A 20306-nucleotide genomic window follows, 5' to 3' on the forward strand; every position below is an offset into this window, starting at 1 on the left:
CATTCTCTGACTGTTCTTTTTTTTTTTTTTTTTTACAGTAGCTTGTAGGGATGTGAACTGTTTTTTCTAATCCTATGTATTTTGTGAACAATGTTCCTAGTTAGAGAGCTCCCTGTTCTGTTAGTTCTTCCCTGTACTGTGCGGTTTCTTTTGTGGATGGCATTAATTATGAAAATGGGAATGATAAAGAGTTGGTCTTTTTTTCTTTTTCACATCTGCAGGATCCTTGATTTCCCCATCTTACTTTGTTTCTTACACAGTCATAACTTATCGGGTACCACGGTATCATTATTCTCCTACGGAACAATACTTCTCTGAGGCTGCCACTTCTGATAGATATTACATCCTTTCAAACCCTTTCCCAGTGGCATGAAATTCCAGGTCCTGACCTGTGTTAAGTATTTTGATATTCATTGTTGTATTTTTTTTTTCTCTTCCTGGCTTAATTATGTCTGTGTTTCACCTAAATCCTCCATTCTCTTTTTTAATGACATTTTCTAAGGATTATCCTCCTTCCCCACACCACAGGCATGCAGTGGTAGGCTGGAACAAGAGTTTTGTTCAATTTTTTTTTTTCTCTCTGATTTGATTACAGATAATTTGAAGGCTGTGGTAGTGTGTCTCCCAGAAATGTTGAAAGGCAATGATTTCTGTGTGGTTTTCTTTTCTTTTTTAATTGATTTTATAGATTTTGGAGAAAAGAAGAGGTTATTTGGAATTAGGTGACCCTCTTTGTCCTATGAGACTAGAGGTTTAGCTACTATGTTATTTTTTTAAATTCCCTTTTTTTTATAATCTTACTCTAAAATCTGCTTTATACTCTTAACCAGTAAAAGGAAGACTTACCCTAAGTTCTCAACAAAAAAGCAGTCTAAAATATTAACATGATTGTGTTCTCAACATGTTTTATTGCAACCTTTCTGTGTCATATATTTCATTAAAAAAAAAAAACTGTAACAATAATTGCTGAAAAAAATGCAAGTCTAAAAATTTTAACTCTGGACCAACTAAAGACATGTGAGAAAGAGGATAACATTGTGTTTTACCATATAGGCTTTATAATAGCTACAGGACCTCCAATAAAATGGTTAAAGAAACCTCAGCAGGCAATTAGAAAATGTTGGAAGTCCTAGTTAGTAGTATATGAAGGTATTTTGTGGAAGCCCTGGTGGCATAGTGGTTAAGAACTATGGCTGCTAACCAAAAGGTTGGCAGTTCCAATCCACTAGGAGCTCCTAGGAAACCTTATAGGGCAGTTCTACTCTGTCCTATAGGGTCGCTGTGAGTTGGAATCGACTTGACGGCAATGGGTTTAGTTTTTTTTTTTTTTTGAAGGTGTTTTATCGTAGTCCCTAAGGAGATGATCTATGGCACTATGTACAATGCAAATTTGTCTCACAGACATGACATGACGCCATCCACATTTTATTCTATTTACCCTCAGTAATATTTTTGTCAGTTTGTATGGCAATTAAATTACATAAATTTATATCTAAATCAGGTCTAAATTATATCTAATTTATAGATAAATTTGAAGTGGAGAAACTAAAAATCTCTAATTTATATTACTCAAAGATTAAAATACACATACACAAATACACAAATACATAAAAAATAGTACATATTTATTCACATATATTTATAATTCCAAGCAAAATTTTAATAAATTGAATACAATAATATATAAAAAGATAGTATATGATAAACAAGTGGAGTTTCTTCCAGGAATGAAAGGTTGCTTTAACATTGACAAATAAATTAATGTAATTTACCATATCGACAAATTAGTTAAGAGAAGACACCATATGCTGTAAATAGATGCAGAAAAATAAATTGACAAAAACACATTTGGACTCCTGATAAAAACTGACCAAAACAGGAGTAGAAGGGAACTGCCTCAACCTTGTAAAGGTCATCTACAAAATCCTACACTTAAGATTAAATGTAAAGATAAAAAAGTGATTTGTTTTTGTCCAAGGATAAGACTACGAGGTCTACTCTCACTGCTGTATTCAAGCTTGTTTTGAATATTCAGGTCATTGTGATCAGGCAAGAAAAAGAAATAAAAGCCATCCAGTTTTAAATAGAAACAGGGAAAGCTGTCTTTATTCATAGATAATATAATCATCTATGTTGAAAATTGAGTGGAATCTACAGAAATGCTACTAGAACTGATAAGTGAGTTTCAAAAGTTTGAAACATAGAAGATAAATATAAAAAATTAAATTGTATATACACTCGCAATCAAAAATTCAAAAATTGAAATAAAAACATAATCTGTAATAGGATCAAAAGCAATGCAGTACTTAGCAAAACCTCATAAAAATGTAAAAGGCTGCATATTATCAAAAATTCCATAATATTGCTGAGAAAAATTTGAGAATAATGAGGTAAAAGGTATATACATTTTTAAAGAGTCAGGAGACTCAGTATTGTCGATATGGCAGGTTTTCCAACACAGATCTGTAGATACAATGCAATTACAACTAAAGTCCCAGAAGGTTTATTTGTTGTTGTTGCTGATTGACAAGATAATTGTAAAATTCATATAGAATACAAAATACAACAACAGCCAAAACGAGTTAAAAATTAACAAAGCTGGAGGGTGATTACTACTAGACTTTATAATTTTTATACAGCTAGAGTATTCAGAACAGTGTGCTCTCCCTGCAAAATGAGACAAACAGATCTAGAAAACAAAATAGGGAGCACAGAAACAGATCCCTACGTATATGGAAGTTTGATTGTTGACAAAGGTGCATAGGCATTTAAGTGGAACAAGGATAATATTTTTAACAAATGGCATGGGAAAAAAACAGATTTAAAAAAAAAAAAGTCTTTGATTCACCCCTTACATGAAATATGTCAAATAATTCAAAGTAAATCATAGATCTAAATGTACAATCTAACTAGAAATCTTCTAGAAGAAAACAAAGAAGAAAAAATTTGTGACTTTGATTAGCCAAAGCTTGATTTATAAAAAGCATGATTTATAAAAGAACAAATTGATAAAGTCGACTTTGTCAAGGTTTAAAACTGCTCTTTGAAAGACATTGCTAAGGGAATGAAGACAAACCTCAGACTGGGAGAAAATTTTTGCAAAACATCTGTCTGATAAAGGACTTGTATACAGAATACACAAATATTATCACAACTCAATAAGAAAGTAAAAACACTAAAATTGGCAACTCATTTGAACAGAAAAATTACCAAGAAAGATGTAAATATGGCAAATAAGCAAATGACTAGATGTTCAAAAACATAATTCATTAGAGAAATGCAAATTAAATACACAATGAATGACTACTGCACACTTATTAGAATGGCGAAAAGTATAAAGATCGTTCCAGTGCTGGCCAAGATGCGGAGGAAGTGAGCTCTCAAACACTGCTAGTGGGAATATAAAATGGAGCAATCCCTTTGGAAAACAGTTTGACAGGTTTTTAAGAATGTAAACATGCACCTACTGTAAGGTCCAACCACTCTACTCCTAAAAAATTATTTTTTATCCAAAAGGAAAGAAGATCTATGTCCAAACACAGTCTTGTGAGTGAATACACATAGTAACTTTATTAGTGATAACCACAAAATGGAAACAACCCAAATGTCTATCAACCAGGGAATGGATAAATTGTGCTTTACCCATAAAATGGAATGCTACTCACCAATAAAAAGGAATCAGTTATTGGTATGCATAACAACACAAATCAATCTGAAAATAATTATGTTTGGCTAAAAAAAGTCAAAAGGTATACAAACTGCATGGTTATATATATATATGTATATACACAAAGCATTAAAAAATTAAAATCTGTACTAACAAGATGCCATGCAATGGCCATCTGTGTGCATAGGAGCAGGTGGAAAGTATTACTTGGGGTTGCTAGGAATTTCTGGGGTGATATATATGTTATCTAGGAAACCCTGGTGGCATAGTGGTTAAGAGCTACGGCTGCAAACCTAAATGCTGGCAGTTCAAATCCGCCAGGCGCTGCTTGGAAACTCTATAGGGCAATTCTGTGCTGGCCTATAGGGTCGCTATGAGTCAGAATCAACTCCATGGCAACGGGTTTGGTTTGTTTGTTTGGTTGGTTATACACATTATCTACATTGATTAAGGTGATGTGTGATAGCTTCACAAATGTAGAAGCCCTGGTGGCATAGTGGATAAAGTGCTCAGCTACACACTGAAAGGTCCCGCTCCACGGGAGAAAGAAGTAGCAGTCTGCTTCCGGAAAGATTACAGCCTTGGGAAGCCTAGGGGGCAGTTCTACTCTGTCCTATATGGTTGCTATGAGTTGGAATCAACTTGACCAAAATGGGTTTGGATTTTTTTTTTTTTTTTAGTTTGTGTTGGAATGGAAAAAGAGCAACGCAAAATCACATAAACTGCTGGTGAGATTATAAATTTTCCCAAGCACCTCGGAATATAGAAGCCTCACTGTCTTTTATGACCTGTCCTCACAGACATCACCCCATAACTTTGGCCATATTCTATTGCTCATACAGATCAACCTTAACAGAATATGGTTGATTATTTTAAAAGAGTGTGAATATCAGGGCCATTAGGGGCCATCTAGGAGGCTGAATAATATAGGAGGCCAGTCTTTGGTGACCAATTATTCTGCCCTTCCCACATGCAATATACATTCATCCCCTTCTGTGGCACCCAAAAGTATCATCCTATTACATCACCAGCTCAAAGTCCAGAAACTCAGGAGATCCAGGTGTGGATGAAACTCATAAGGTGTCATTCCCTAAGTTTATACAAATAGATAAACAACAAGCATTTATTATTTCACACTGTTTCTGAAGGACAGGAATCCTAAACAGCTTTAGGGATGGATCTGGCTAGGATCTCTTGTTGCTGTCAGGATGTCTGCTGGGCTCTGGCTGGAGGGTCGGCTTTCAAGAAGGCTCGCTCACATGGCTCCTGGCAAGAGGCCTCAGTTCCTTGTGACTTTCCATAGGAGGCTTCCATTCCTCACCACACAGTCCCCTAGACAAGGTGTCTCACAACTTGGTAACTGCCTTCCCCCAGATCATATGATGTGGGAAAAAGAAAAGAGGCAGAATTCACACTTTCTTTTATGACCTAGTCTCAGAAGCAACATGCCATCATTTGTCCTGCTGTTCTATTGGTCATACAGGTCAAACCTAACACCATGTGGGAGGAAATTACAGACAGAAACAAACACCAGAAGGCCCGGATTATTGGTGGAATATTGCAGCCTGGTTACCACAGACTGATAATCAAAGACAAAACTGTTTTTATATTGAAAAATGTACAGGTCCATTTACAATGGGTAAGAAATGACCTGGAAAAAGGTAAGGCAAAGTGGAGAATAAGATTGGTGCTTTTGTAACCTTATTTGTACATTTTGACAGAGGTTGGCAAACTACAACCTATAGGCCAAATCCAACCTACCATCTGTTTTTGTAAATAAAGTTTTTTGGAACACAACCACACCATTTACTTACTTATTGTCTATGACATCTTTAGCAAGGCAATGGCTGAGCTGAGAAGTTGAAACAGAGGCTAACACACAAAGCTGAAAATATTTCCTATACAGCATTGCCACAAAATGTTTTCAAGCCTTGCGCTATAAAGAGAAAGAGGTATAAAGAGAAAAGGCTCAAAACTATGGAAGTGGAAAAGGACGTTTAGGTGTTCCAAAGATTTCTCAGTGTTAGATAATTGAAAGGAATCATAAAGCTCAACAAAACATACTCAGATAATGCTTTCAATGAATTAAAAAAAAAAACAAAACTGTGATACACATGAGAAAGGGAATTTATGTAAACAGTGGGGGTCCAAGAGACATTCAGGAATAAGCTCCAAATGTCATTTTTAATTACACGAAGACATGCTTCATCTTTAGACTGAACTGCTGATATCTGTGTGATAAAACACGATTTCAGGGGAGCTCCAGCAGTTTCCAGCAGTCTCTTATGCCCACCTAATCAGGTGATGAAGAGTGGATGTCTAACTAGTTGTCTCAGGTACAAGCTGTCAATAAATAAAGTGGCCCCTTTAAACAGCACACTATAAATTGGTTAGTTAGTTAGTTGGTTAGTCAGCTAATCCACAGTTAATCCAAGAATAAGAAAATGATTTTAAGTATCCCTAAAGATAAGCAAAGAACAGCCTGGTTAACATGGCTAAAATAGCTCCATCCTTCTCGGGCATTCTATGTGAGATTGTAGATGTCATTATGGAGGAGCTAAGAATTCATACATGGGAAAAATTGAATAGAATTACTTGTTGCAGAATATGTGATTTAAATTCTCAGCTATCTTATCAAGATTCAAAAGCAGAGATTAAATTTAATAAAATAAATGAAAGTTTCATTTTTTTAGTGGTATATTGATGTTATGGATTGAAGTGTGTCCCTCCAAAATATGTGTTTTAAATTCTAACCTCTATGCCTGCAGTTATTTGCTATGTTAATGAAACAGGATTCATGTTAAATTGTACCTTGAGTCAATCCCTTTTGAGATCTAAAAGACTAAACAAGCAAACCAGTGAGCAGAGATGGAGTAAGATAGATACCAAGACACATGGAGATTTCCAAGAAAATAGGAAGCAGAAGCTGAAGAAACAGCAGCCATTCTCCAGAGCTGACAGAGAAAGACTTCCCCTGGAGCCAGCATCCTGAATATGGACTTCTAGCCTCCTATTTGTGAGAAAAAATATTTCTGTTTGTTAATTTCACCCACTTGTGGTATTTCTGTTAGAGCGGCACTAGATAACTAAGACAGTTGGTGTGGTAGGAAATACTCTAAGATGGTCCCTAAGGTTCCAGCTTCCTGGTATAAATGCTGTCTGTAACCTGCCCCACTTAAGTGAGGGTGGGACTTGTGAATAGGATGGAATGTCACTCCTGTGATGAGATTAGGTTACATGGCAAAAGTGAGAAAATTTTTCAGATACAATTAAGTTGATTTTGACATAATCAAAAGGGAGGTAATACTGGATGGGCCCGATCTAATCAGATGAACATTTTAAAAGAGAGTCTAGAGATCAGAGATGGAAGATAGCAGAGACATTTTCTTTCTGGCTTTGAAGATGCAAGCAGCCATGATGTGAATTGCCTATGGAGAAGGGTAGCCACTAGTTGCTGTCGGCCTTAGTCTGAACAAAATAAGTAATGAAATTCTGCCAACAACCTGAATGAGCTTGGACAAGAGCTCCAGCTGAGAATGCAGTCTGGCCAAGACCTTGACAACAGCTTTGTGTGAACCTGAGCAAAGGACCCAGATAAGCTGTTCCCAAATTCTGCCCAAAGGAAGCTGTAATAACAAAGGTGCTATTTTAAATCTCTAAATGTACAAGAATTTGACATATAGCAACACAAAATAGATATGTTTATGATAACAGGATTAACTTAATATAAGCTGACATGTGGCAATCAAGTTTTGTTATTTGGTGTGTTTGTGTGTTTTGCGCTTTTTCTTACCTCTCGTCCCTTTGTTCTATGCCCAACACAGAGATATTTACTCAACTAGATATTTCCATGTACATTAGCCCATTTCAAAGAAGAAGAAAAAAAAAAGTGCCTTTCCCCAGAGAGTATATAAGAGATTTTGTGTCACATTAAAAAAAAAAAAAAAGGCTGAGAGAAAGCCCTGCCAATAAAAAAAAATGCTTCTTCCCCCCCTTACTAAAGACTGTAAAAGATGAGAGAAAGCAGTCAAGTGAGCATGAATTGAGTGCATCTAATATAATGTGATCATGCTATGAGAAAGATACTCTCCCTTGGATGACCAATATCTACATTCAAGTCAACACCTTCTGTTATCAGTGCCCTGAAGTGTTATAGTAGCTGAAGAAACATCTCAATTGTTATTGGAGGGCAAGGAGAATTTTTTTCTTCCAGTGGAGATAATTTTTGATATGAATTACCCTCTAAAAGTAGACATCTCCCATCGTATTGAACACCTTCTGTTGCCCCCTCTTCTTGGAACTGTAATAAATGTCTGTGAGCTCTCAGATGTGGCTTAAAACACCTGAGAGAGTAATGACATGAAAGAGAACAACCTTGAACCTATACTTGGATGTGGCTAAATATAAACAGGTAGATTTCTCTTGCTCTTACAGAGAAAACCACTATAAACAGCAAAATCAAACCAAGAAACAGCGCCCCATGGGAGGAGGACAGGGAGATGGTACACTTGAGACATGGAACTTGATTTTCATTATATGCCTCTATACTATTGATTTGGTTTTTAGTCGAGCTAAAAGTGTATTACTTTAAAAATACATGAACAATAAAACCAGAAGATTTTAAATATTCAGAAAGTGTGATATGTAATTTCTCTAGTCAAAGGTCAAGCATTTTAAAATCTGCATCTTTCATCAGACAATTTGTGTGCGTTTTTCCTAAGTGAATCATCATAGAAGAGCACGAAGAATTCAGTATTGTAGCCCTATTTTATTTAGTCTTTAATAAATAAAATTTAATGTTTTTTCCTCTCCTTGTATCATGGATTGAATTGTGTCCCCCCAAAATATCTGTCAACTTCCCTAGGTCCCGCTTCCCACTACTATATGATTCTCTACCATTTTGTCATCTGATGTGATTTCCCTATACGTTGTAAATCCTACGACTATGATGTTAGTGAGATGGATTAGTGGCAGATATGTTAATGGGATCTAGAAGGTTAGATAGTATCTTAAACCAATCTCTTTTGAGTTATAAAGGAAAGAAACTACCAGAGAGCCATGGGGATTGATCTCATACCACCAAGAAATCACCGCCAGGAGCAGAGAGTGTCCTTTGGACCTGAGGTTCTTGTGCTGAGATGCTTCCAGACCAAGTCAAGACTGCACACAAGGACCTTCCTCCAGAACCAACAAAGAGAGAAACCTTTTGCCTGGAGCTGGCACACTGAATTCAGACTTCTCTCTTTGTAGACTTGAGAGATAATCCTCTCTTTGTTAAAGCCATCCACTTGTGGTATTTCTGTTATAGCAGCACTGGATGACTAAGACAACTTGATTCTTTATATATTGAGATCAATTATTAGATATTGATTGTTTCCACTTAAATATAAAACTCTAAAGCAAATAAGGATGTCAAGAAGGATGAGTAGCTGGAAAATATGCCCTTAGTGATAGAAACAATGCTTGAGGTCAAATGATAGAATTTCGCAAGATCAACGATTTCTTCATTGCAAATACCTTCTTTCACCAATATAAACGGCAACTATACACCTGGACTTTGTCAGATGGACACACAAAAATCAAATTGACTACATCTGTGGAAAGAAACCATGAGAAAGCTCAATATTATCCGTCGGAACAAGGCCATAGGCCAACTGTGGAACAGACCATCAATTGTTCATATGCAAGTTCAAGCTGAAACTGAAGAACATCAGAGCAAGTCCACGAGAGTCAAAATATGAACCTGAGTACATCCCACCTGAATTTAGAGACCATCTGAAGAATAAATTTGATTCATTGAACATTGGTGACCAAAGACCAGACAAGTTGTGGAATGACATCAAGGACATCATACATGAAAAAAGCAAGAGGTCACTGAAAAGACAGGAAACAAAGAAAAACCAAGATGGATGTCAGAGGAGATTCTGAAACTTGCTATTGAGCATCGAGCAGCTAAAGCAAAAGGAGGGAATGATGAAGTAAAAGAACTGAAGATTTCAGAGGCCCTCTCGAGAAGACAAAGTAAAGTGTTGTAATGACATGTACAAAGAGCTGGAGATGGAAAACCAAAAGGGAAGAACACGCTCAGCATTTCTCAAGCTGAAAGAACTGAACAAAAAATTCAAGCCTCGACTTGCAATAGTGAAAGATTCCATGGGGAAAATATAAAACAACGCAGGAGTATCAAAGGAAGATGGAAGGACTATACAGAGTCATTATACCAAGAAGAATTAGTCAATGTTTAACCATTTCAAGAGGTGGCATATGATCAGGAACCTATGGTACTGAAGGAAGAAGTCCAAGCTGCTCTGAAGGCATTGGTGAAAAACAAGGCCCCAGGAACTGATGGAATATCAATTGAGATGTTTCAACAAACAGATGCAGTGCTGGAGGTGCTAACTTGTCTATGCCAAGAAATAGAGAAGATAGCTTCCTGGCCAACTGACTGGAAGAGATCCATATTTAGGCCTATTCCCAAGAAAGGTGATCCAACCAAATGTGGAAATTATAGAACAATATCATTAATATCACACGCAAGAAAAATTTTGCTGAAGATCATCCAAAAACAGTTGCAGCAGTATATCGACAGGAAACTGCCAGAAATTCAGGCCGGTTTCAGAAGAGGACGTGGAAGCAGGGATATCATTGATGTCAGATGGATCCTGGCTGAAAGCAGATACTACCAGAAGAATGTTTACTTGTGTTTTATTGACTATGCAAAGCCATTCAACTGTGTGGATCATAGCAAATTATGGATAACATTGCGAAGAATGGGAATTCCAGAACACTTAATTGTGCTCATGAGGAACCTTTACATAGATGAAAAGGCAGTTGTTCGGACAGAACAAGTTGGTAACGAGTGGATTAAAGTCAGGAAAGGTGTGTGTCAGAGTTGCATTCTTTCAAAATAATTATTCAATGAGTATGCTGAGCAAATAGTATGAAAAGCTGGACTATATGAAGATGAACAGGGCATCAGGATTGGAGGAAGACTCATTAACAACCTAGGTTATGCAGATGACACAACCTTGCTTGCTGAAAGTGAAGAGGACTTGAAGCGCTTACTAATGAAGATCAAAGACCACAGCCTTCAGTATGGATTGCACCTCAACATAAAGAAAACAAAAGTCCTCACAACTGGACCAATGAGCAACATTATGATAAACGGAGAAAAGATTGAAGTTTTCAAGGATTTCATTTTCCTTGGATCCACAATCAAGAGCCATGGAAGCAGCAGCCAAGAAATCAAGAGACGCATTGCATTGGGTAAATCTGCTGCAAAGGACCTCTTTAAAGTGTTGAAGAGCAAAGAGGTCACCTTGAAGACTTAGGTGTGCCTGACCCGAGCCATGGTATTTTCAATCACATCATATGCATGTGAAAGCTGGACAATGAATAAGGAAGACCGAAGAAGAATTGACGCCTTTGAATTGTGGTGTTGGCGAAGATAATTGAGTATCCCATGGACTGCCAAAAGAACAAACAGATCTGTCTTAGAAGAAGTACAGCCAGAATGCTCCTTAGAAGCAAGGATGGAGGGACTGCATCTTACATAATTTGGACATGTTGTTAGGAGGGATCAGTCCCTGGAGAAGGACATCATGCTTGGCAGAGTACAGTGTCAGCGGAAAAGACGAAGACCCTCAATGAGGTGGATTGACACAGTGGCTGCAACAATGAGCTTAAGCATAAGAACTATTGTAAGGATGGCGCAGGACTGGGCAGTGTTTCCTTCTGTTGTGCATAGGGTCGCTATGAGTCGGAATCGACTCGACGGAACCTGACAACAACAACAAGGACATGAAGCACTGAAATTATGTTGATATATATTATTTGGTGTTGTAAATTTTACTTAAATATTTGTGCAGAGATAATTTGCCAGAAAAGATGCATGAAACTACAATACATTTAATATTAAACACATAAAATCTAAATATTCATAACATTGTTTATCTCTATGCTTAATAAATTCAAGTATCAGTACAGAAATTTAATCAATTTTAAAACACGTGGATTCAAATACATACAAATTGTATAAGACAAAAAATCAAAAAATTTATGGACCTAAGAAGTAGATAATTAGTAATAATATGAGATAAAAGGTAAACCTGAACCCGCATTGTTCCCCGGCCCCAAGAAACACTTCAGTAAGTTATTGCTTACAGATAAAACCATGTTTCTTCCCACAATCTTCATCCCAAATAGTATCGCTATCATACAATATGCAATTCTGTGGATTTAGAGGTGAAAACAATGGAAATCTGTAATGAAGACAAAAATATTAGCATGTGGGAAAAGGGTATGGAAATGCTCAGGTGCGATGATGATTCAGATTAATGATAGAACTTTCAGACGCATTTCAATAAGATATTAACATACGGAATCATTCTTTTTTCTTTAATAACCATGGTTTTCAGTTTTCAGATTATATTGTTGCACAAACCTTAGTTACTCCCTCTTAAATAAATAGCATTGGGACTAGAGACTTTTTGTTATTGTTCTTGTCTTTGTTGTTAATCATTCTGATGCGTAATATACTTTATTTTGTTGAAAAATGCATTACCTGACTTAGCCTAGAGAAACACACCAGAGGTTATAATTCACCATTGTATTATGTGGAAATTACATGTTTATGGATGAAAATAAGATTCAAGATTTACAAGCATACAGAAGATAAACCCAGAATATTTGAAACATTGGAAGCATGTTGAGAATTTTGGCTCCACCAGAAAAAAGAAAGGAAGGCATATCCTGCTGTATCTGGACTGCCGGGACTGCTGAGTCAGTGCTCGTGTATATGTGAGGATGTGAGGATGTGTGCCTGTACGGGCACGTCTATGTGTTTGCTCCATGGAAAAATGGAAACAAAAATGTCAAAAGTTATCTTATGGGCCCAGAACACTAAAGTTCATGTAACTCAAGCATGAACTTGAATTTTCTGGATTGGCCTGCAATTGTATTCTGCTACACTATTCTCTTTTCTGTAACCTCACGCCCTGGGCATGAGATTACTGCAGTGCTCCTGGGTGTTACCTGCACTGATGTGATCTAAGCATAAACTCAGAAAGAGTAGAAAAGGCAGCACCAGGCTGCCAGAAACTTACAGATCCCGGGAGAGAGCAGAGCCGTCCTCCCACAGCCACGCACCACGTCTTTTGTTATAAGTGAGTCCAATCCAGTAATAACGTCCATCGGAGATCCTAGAGTTCTGTTTGGAAACAGAGACAGACACTGTAATCTAATTTAAATGTAGTCTGGGAACAGTGGGCTTTTAAGAAAATGTCAGAGCATCAGAATCAGCCTATCAATTGCACGAACTGAAATCATTCCTGACTTCTAATTTAGAGGGTACCACTTTCTGGCTCATATTTCTCATTTATCACACCCATTCATTTATGCAGGAAAAATACCATAAAATCTGACTAAAGGTGTAAAAAAATTGCTATAAAAATATAGAAAACATTCTCTATTCCGTGAGTTAGAGTCCTCCTGAATATCCCTGTACAGGGGATCCGAAACCCCAGTCTGAAAGTCTGTAAAATCAACACTATCTCGAGGGATAAATCTCCTGGGTATGACCTACTTAGCCTTTATTCAGCTCATCCTCTGCATACATATAGGGCAATTTATACTTTTTCTTTTTGTTGTTAGGTGCTGTCAAGTTGGTTCTGATGAAACACTGCCCGGTCCTGGGTCATCTTCACAATTATTGTTAAGCTTGAGTCCACTGTCGCAGCCATTTTGTCAACCCATCTCGCTGAGGGACTCCCTCTTTTTAGGTCACCCTCCACTTTACCAAGCATGATGCCCTTCTCCAGAGACCGGTTCCTCCTGATAAAATGTCCAAAGTATGTGAGATGATATTGCCATCCTCGCTTCCGAGGAGCACTCTGTCTGTACTTCAAGACGGATTTGTTCATTTTCTGACACTCCATTGTATATTCAGTATTCTTCACCAACATCATAATTCAAAGACATCAATTCTTCTTAGGTCTTCCTTATTCATTGTCCAGCTTTCACATGCATATGGGGTGACTGAAAATATTGCAGCATGGTCAGGCACACCTTCGTCCTCAAAGCGACACCTGTGCTTTTCAACACTTCGAAGAGCAAGTTTGCCCAATGCAATATGTCATTTGATTTCTTGACTGCGGCTTCCGTGGACATTGATTGTGGACGCAAATAAAATGAAATCTTTAGCAAATTCAATATTTTCTCTGTTTATTATCGTGTTGCTTATTGGTCCAGTTGTGAGGATTTTCAGTTTATGTTGAGATATAATCCATACTGAAGGCTGTGGTCTTTGATCTTCATCAGTAAGTCCTTCAACTCCTCTTCGCTTTCAACTAGAAAGGTTGTCATCTGCATATAACACATTGTTAATGAGCCTTACTCCAATCCTAATGCTACATTCTTCTTCATATATCCTAGCTTCTCAGATTATTTGTTCCACATACGGTTGAATAAGTATGGTGAAAGAATACAACTTAAACGCAACCTTTCCTGACTTTAAGCCATGTGGTATCCCCTTGTTTTGATTGAACGACTGCCTCGTGGTCTATGCACAGGTTTCTCACAAGCAGAATTCAGTGTTCTAGAATGCTCGTTCATAATGTTATTCAAAATTTGTTATGATCCACACAGTTGAATGCCTTTGCATAGTCAAAGAAACACAGGTAACATCTTTCTGGCATTCTATGCTTTTGGCCAATATCCATCTGCCATCAGCAATGATATCCCTCATTCCACATCCTCCTCTGCACTGGGCTTGAATTTCTGGCAGTACTCTGTTGATATACTGCTGAAACCATTTTTGAGTGATTTTCAGCAAAATTTTCCTTGAGTGTGATATTAACGATATTGTTAGATGATTTTGCATTCTGTTGGATCACTTTTCTTAGGGATGGGGCCTTAGGAATTTTTTTAGGAATTGGTCATTTTTATGACCATATCCCCTTTATTGGCCCTACATTGTATTCCAGAAACATGATAGAAGCTACCTAATTATAAAAGAATTTATAAATTCAATTAAAAGAACTAAATATTCCAAAAACATTTAGTTGGTTCTTTGAATAAAATGGTTAAATAATGATCTATTACTTTGAAGCCATCCAGAAAATTCATTTGATTTCATCTGGCATATTGATTTTATTCCTAGATATAATTCTTTGAGAAATTTTATGTAGGTTTTGTAGTGATTGCTTCAAAGTACAGAGGGTTAATAATCCTTGTTCACATATGACCACCCGTTTACTCTCTGATTAAAGACTTGATTCAAAATCTTCAGCTTACATAGATATTATGTTTTCTGGAACAAAGAAAATGTGGAAACACAAGTACATACAAATTCATCTTTGCTTTCCAGCCGAAGTAGACTGGAATTGTGAGAAGCACAGAAATCCCTACTTTCTGCCCAAGTTTTTTCTTCATTGGAAAAGAAGTAACAATTGCATCGGTACCCAATCCACTTCTCTTTGCAAGGACAGCAGCCACAGCCTAAGATGAAAAATAAAACATGATTGATAACATTGGAGATTTCAAATATTTTTATTGCTCTTTATTCATTCAAAAGCCATTTGGTATTTATTTTTTTCTCTACAAATACTCTTTGAACATACATTACTACATGCACTGCGGTGTGCTACGCTCAGGATTATAAATGTGAGCAAGTGAGACATGATCATTTTCCTCATGGAGATTATGTTCTAGAGATAGAGTAAGACATATAGTTACCAATCATTTATGAATTCTATTTCATGATAATTTTAGTAAGTATACAAAGGAAATGTAGTATATTAAAAGAGCACATTACAGGGTATGGGATGGGGGGAGGTTAGAAGAATCTGTTTTGAGGACGTGAACCAAGTACAAATAGGAGTTAACCAGATCAAAGGGAGGTGACTTAAAAGAGGAAAGCATTTTATCATATATTCTGAGTCAGAAAAATACCACGCATTGACGACATCTGTTGTTTTGGATTTTTTTTTTTTTTCAAAAATGAAGATAAATAAAACAATTAGTTTGACGTCTGATAAGAGTTTTGCAGTGGTAATGACTTCAATGTTCCTAATCCTCAGTAAGGAAAGACAGGACGTATTGTAGATACTTGAAATGTTTGCCAAATAAATGCTGCTAAAATTGCATAAGAGATAAATCCAATGCCATGTGGTCACAGAAGGAGAGATAACTTGGAGTGCACTGGGGTAAATCTATTCATTCAGAAACTGTACTTTAAGCTGGCTCTTACTGTATAAGTAGGTTTTATAACTTCAGAAATCTGGGCACTAAATTCTGAGATATAACTATTCATTGAAGTATAGGTACATTGTAGGAAGTATATTCTATAATAGAGATAGGAAAGTATGGGTTATGAACAGACAGGCAGGGAATTAGGATTAACTGTAATATTTACTGTAATTTATTTATAAATTATTAGTTAATAATGTACATTCATAAACTACCTAAAAATCATAGAGGACAGAAATCTGTTATTTCATGCTAATATTATCCTTATTCCTTTAACGTATAAATGATGTACTCTCAATGTACTTTAATCATTCCTTCATTAGAGGACAATGGAATGAGACTGCCCTAAAATTAGGGAAGTAAATTTATATTACCATATGTGATAAGCCATCATGCTCCTTACTGTAAACAAACAAACAAAAAAACTGTCTATTTTAATGTTCTTCCAACACTGAGGGTTTCCAAACATTGCAGCCTACCTTCCTGGGGTTCTATGGTAGATCCTGGAGAGGGTGTTGGCTGAATGCTTTCTGTGGCAAATGCTGTAAGATATTATTAGAAATTTACATAATTAAGTACTGTTTTAAGTGCATCCATGAGATAATATTACACATGAGCAAAATGTAATGTTTACGATTATTTTTATCATAGCATTGACCTTTATAAGATGCCTAGAAAAACTTACAATTTTTCAATAAAACTCCCAAAGTAGCCATCAACAAAAGGCACACTACTGCCAAAGTTCCAGAAATCAGGCTCCATAAATTGTTCTGAAAAGCTGTAGAAAAAGAGAGAAAAGGCAAAGACTTAAGAGGAAATGCAGTGGCTGTAGTTCTTAAAAGCAAAACCAGTGAGAGAAAATCCTGAACTGTCAGGATCCACACACAGATATTTGAGTCTTCAGGTCTTTTATGTGATAACGCAATCACCCTGCCAATGAACCACTGGAAAAGGAAGACATTCCACTTAAAACTTCAACCAATACCAGCATTTTTTTTTTTTCTTTCTGGTGGGGTACATTATTCCTTAGTGAGATTATCCACACATTTTCTTCTACCAACTCTGTAAATTTAACATTAGTTTTTTTTTGTTTTTAATTGGCAAACAGCGTTAGAGATCTAGAGTAAAAAAGAGATCTAGAGGCTGCAACTTCTGTTTTATATGCTTACATTACAGGCATCTACTTTTATCCTCTCAGGAAAAATCACAAGGCAAATAGCCTGGTTCCCACTAGGTAGATGAGACAATTGAGGGTCCAAGAAAAACATCATTTTCTCAAGGTATCAAAGCCAGCAAGTAAGCAAGTCAGACATAAAATTCAATCCTGCCCAAGCCCAGTGTCTTTCATGTAACGTATTCTGCCATTGTCACTGATAATAATAGTATTTGGTAGTATGTCTTTCTGCTAATCTCGGTACAGGCTCTGATTTGAGAAATGTTTAGCTGCCCATAGCTCTGTAGACCTAGTATAACACAAAGGGAGAGGAGCACTTTGGAACCGGGGATGAGAGATTCTAAAACCAATGTAGAGAGTAATTCTCTGGTGAGCTGAGTTCACTTCCTGGTACATTGAACTGTGATATAGAAACAAACCTTTTTCTTGCCCTTACCCAAAATTACTTGGTTATAGCCTTTCTCCTGAAACAATTCAACTTTAGGAGATGATGCATTTTCTTTAGCATAGTCCCAAAGAGTAATGTCAGTGACAGTAGTACAGTGTTTAAACCGTTAGTCTGGGTGAGATTTGGGAGAAGCAAGGCAAGTGCTAAAGAAAAAGAGTTGAACACTTTTAAGCATTGTATCATTTACATCTCACATTATCTTTTTATTCCTATGCTAGAATTATATTGATCATAATATAACCAGGGGAATTCATTTCTCATTCAGAATTTAGACCTATCAGAAGGCACTCTGTTGAAAAAGCTTTCCAGACTGTTTATAAATTACAGAATGATGAATCGAGAAATTGAAATAAATGTAGAAGGTGCTGACACAGGGAAAGACTAAAAAATTCTCTGTCGGTTATATCCCTTTCTCTTAAAGCTCTGCCCTAAAATTAGCCATGTCCGTGGGGTGCCTGTTTTGGGTCCCTTTATCTGTTGATTTTCTGACTGGAGGCACACGTACCTGCCATGAGAGGTGATGTCCCAGGTGGATGCAGGGAAGGCCCGAGGTGTGCTTGTTGGGGAAGAGTGGTGCTCGATCACAGAGCTGGGCTGGAAGCAAAGGAATCCGAAAGCTGTGCGCGAAGTAATTTAAAAGAAACAAATGTGTATTTACAGGATGTTCCTGAATCATCTATTGGTGAGCCACATATGTGTAGTACTGACCAAGAAGCAGTAAAACTACCAGCTTCTAAAATGTTCCGGATATCACAATACAGGAAATTCTCACTGTATTTTTGCAATAGAAACCCTTTGATTAGCAGAAAAGAATATGAGAGGGAGTTTGTGTTTTGTTTTTACTTTTAGTGTTTCAACATCAAAGTCATCTTCAAAATACGTTTGTAAAATATCCAAAAAATGGACAAACAAAAGGTAAATTTACTTACTGCAATAAAATTCTACATATAACTTCCCTATTTTAATAATAATAATAATTTACTGTGCAGAAAACACTGTTTAAAACAAATCATTTTACATATATTAACTCATATGTTTATGAAAATGACTGGATGAGGAAGACACTATAAATATCCTATTTTACCAATGAGAAAAATAAGGCCAAGTAGGGCTAAATAACTTGTCCAAGGTTACTTAAGTTGGAAACCTAAGCAATCTTGCTCTGGGGTACACGAGTAATACCTTTTAAATCAAACCCATGTCTCCGTGTCTAGATTTTCTGTAGATTGTTATTTCTTTTCTTTTGCACAGAGTAGTTGGTCTAACCATGTCTCATTTCTGTGCTTCCCATTCCAGCCTCATTAAATCAGCCAGGATTGGCAAAGGAAAAAGACGTAATACCAGTGTATCTTCCTGTCTCAGGATTCTCCAAACAAACAGAACTGGTGAGACCTATGTATCTAGAATGAGAAAGATTTACTTCAAGGGACTTGTTCACACAATTATGGGGCTTGAAAGTCAGGTGACAGGCTGGAGGCTTCTGCTGGCTCACGGGATTGTGGGTGGCTGGCAAGTCCAAAATCTGTAGATTAGGCACCAGGTGGAAACTACCACAGGTTTGTATCCCAAGACCTGTAGGTCAGATGAGGGGAAAGTACAGAGCTGAGAGAGAAAGAGGGAGAGAGCTCTGACAAAGTATCTATTCATAGTCTGAAGGCAGAGAGTAACCTAAGGAAAGACCACTTTCAACTGGTTGATCGATTACATTAGATTACAATATACAAGGCCTTTACATTGTATTACATTGCATTATAGATCAGCAACTAGTCTAATATTTGGCCAAACCACTGGCAATCATAGCTCAGCCAAGTTGACACATACAATTAAACATCAGATCTCTCATTAGTTTTGTATGCATACAAAGACACACACACATCTGTGCTCTAAAGCTCTCTCACCTGTTTTGATGGTTAAAGTTGTGTGTCTACTTGGCTGGGCCATGAATCTCAGTGGTTTTGCCATTATGATGTAGTTCGATAGCTATGTAATGAGGTGATCACCTCCGTAATGTGACCCGCCATGAGCGGTTGATGAGTTGAAAGGGAATTTCCTTGGAGGTGTGACCTGGATTCATGTATGTGGACTTTCTGCCAAAGCTGCTGACTTTTCCTCACTCTGGATCCTGCAGTTGACTCCTGTTCTGTTCATATACCCTTCAGTTTTTGGGACTTGAGCCGGGAGCTTACCTGCCAATCTTGGGATTTATCAGCGTCCACAGCCTATGAGCTAGAAGACTGTTGTCTGACCTGCAGATCTCAGCTACATGAGTCAGGAGAAGCCTCCAGCCTGACTCATGGACTTGGGACTTTGTAGCCTCTACAACCATGTGAACAATTTCCGTGATGTAAATCTCTCTCTCTATATATATTTATATGTAAGCTGAAGAAATGAAACCTGTTGCCATCAAAGAGATTCCGACTTATAGCTACCCTATAGGACAGAGTAGAACTGCCCCATAGAGCTTCCAAGGAGCGCCTGGTGGATTCACACTGCTGACCTTTTGGTTAGCAGCTGTAGCACTTAGCCACTATGCCACCAGGGTTTCATATATATGTATATATATGCTTCACCGGTTTTGCTGTCGTTCATGTGGGCCATTAGTCCTATGGACTATTTGCTTCCTTGAATCTTTGGTTTCCTTCACTCTCCTTTGCTCCAGAAGGGAAGAAACCTTTAGCTGTGTCTTAGATGATCACTCGCAAGCTTTTAACTCAGCAAAAAAAACCTGGTTTAAGGCCACCCTTCAATACTTCACTCACTTTGCCTTGAAA

The 20306-nt window shown here is 37.1% G+C and overlaps 1 protein-coding gene across 1 annotated transcript; it reads right to left on the minus strand.

Annotated features, from left to right (window-relative positions):
* Positions 1-7605: 7605 nt before the first annotated feature.
* Positions 7606-18342, minus strand: LOC100661596 (natural killer cells antigen CD94-like). Its single transcript, XM_023542157.2, has 6 exons — positions 18041-18342; positions 16599-16691; positions 16393-16455; positions 15012-15163; positions 12772-12875; positions 7606-11928 (listed from the first exon to the last, which is right to left on the minus strand). Exons 1-6 carry the CDS (start codon positions 18045-18047, stop codon positions 11820-11822), a joined length of 528 nt encoding a protein of 175 aa, XP_023397925.2. The 5' UTR covers positions 18048-18342; the 3' UTR covers positions 7606-11819.
* Positions 18343-20306: the final 1964 nt, after the last annotated feature.

This window comes from Loxodonta africana, chromosome 4 (assembly GCF_030014295.1).
Source record: "Loxodonta africana isolate mLoxAfr1 chromosome 4, mLoxAfr1.hap2, whole genome shotgun sequence".
In the NCBI taxonomy this organism is placed as follows: domain Eukaryota; kingdom Metazoa; phylum Chordata; class Mammalia; order Proboscidea; family Elephantidae; genus Loxodonta; species Loxodonta africana.

Excerpts from the sequence above, each read along its gene's own strand:
- LOC100661596 (XM_023542157.2), bottom strand. Across the intron at positions 12,876-15,011 it reads TGGAAAGCAAAGATGAATTT|AACTCTAGGATCTCCGATGG; the intron begins GTATGTACTTGT and ends GTTTCCAAACAG. Across the intron at positions 11,929-12,771 it reads TCTGCTCTCTCCCGGGATCT|ATTTCCATTGTTTTCACCTC; the intron begins GTAAGTTTCTGG and ends TCTTCATTACAG.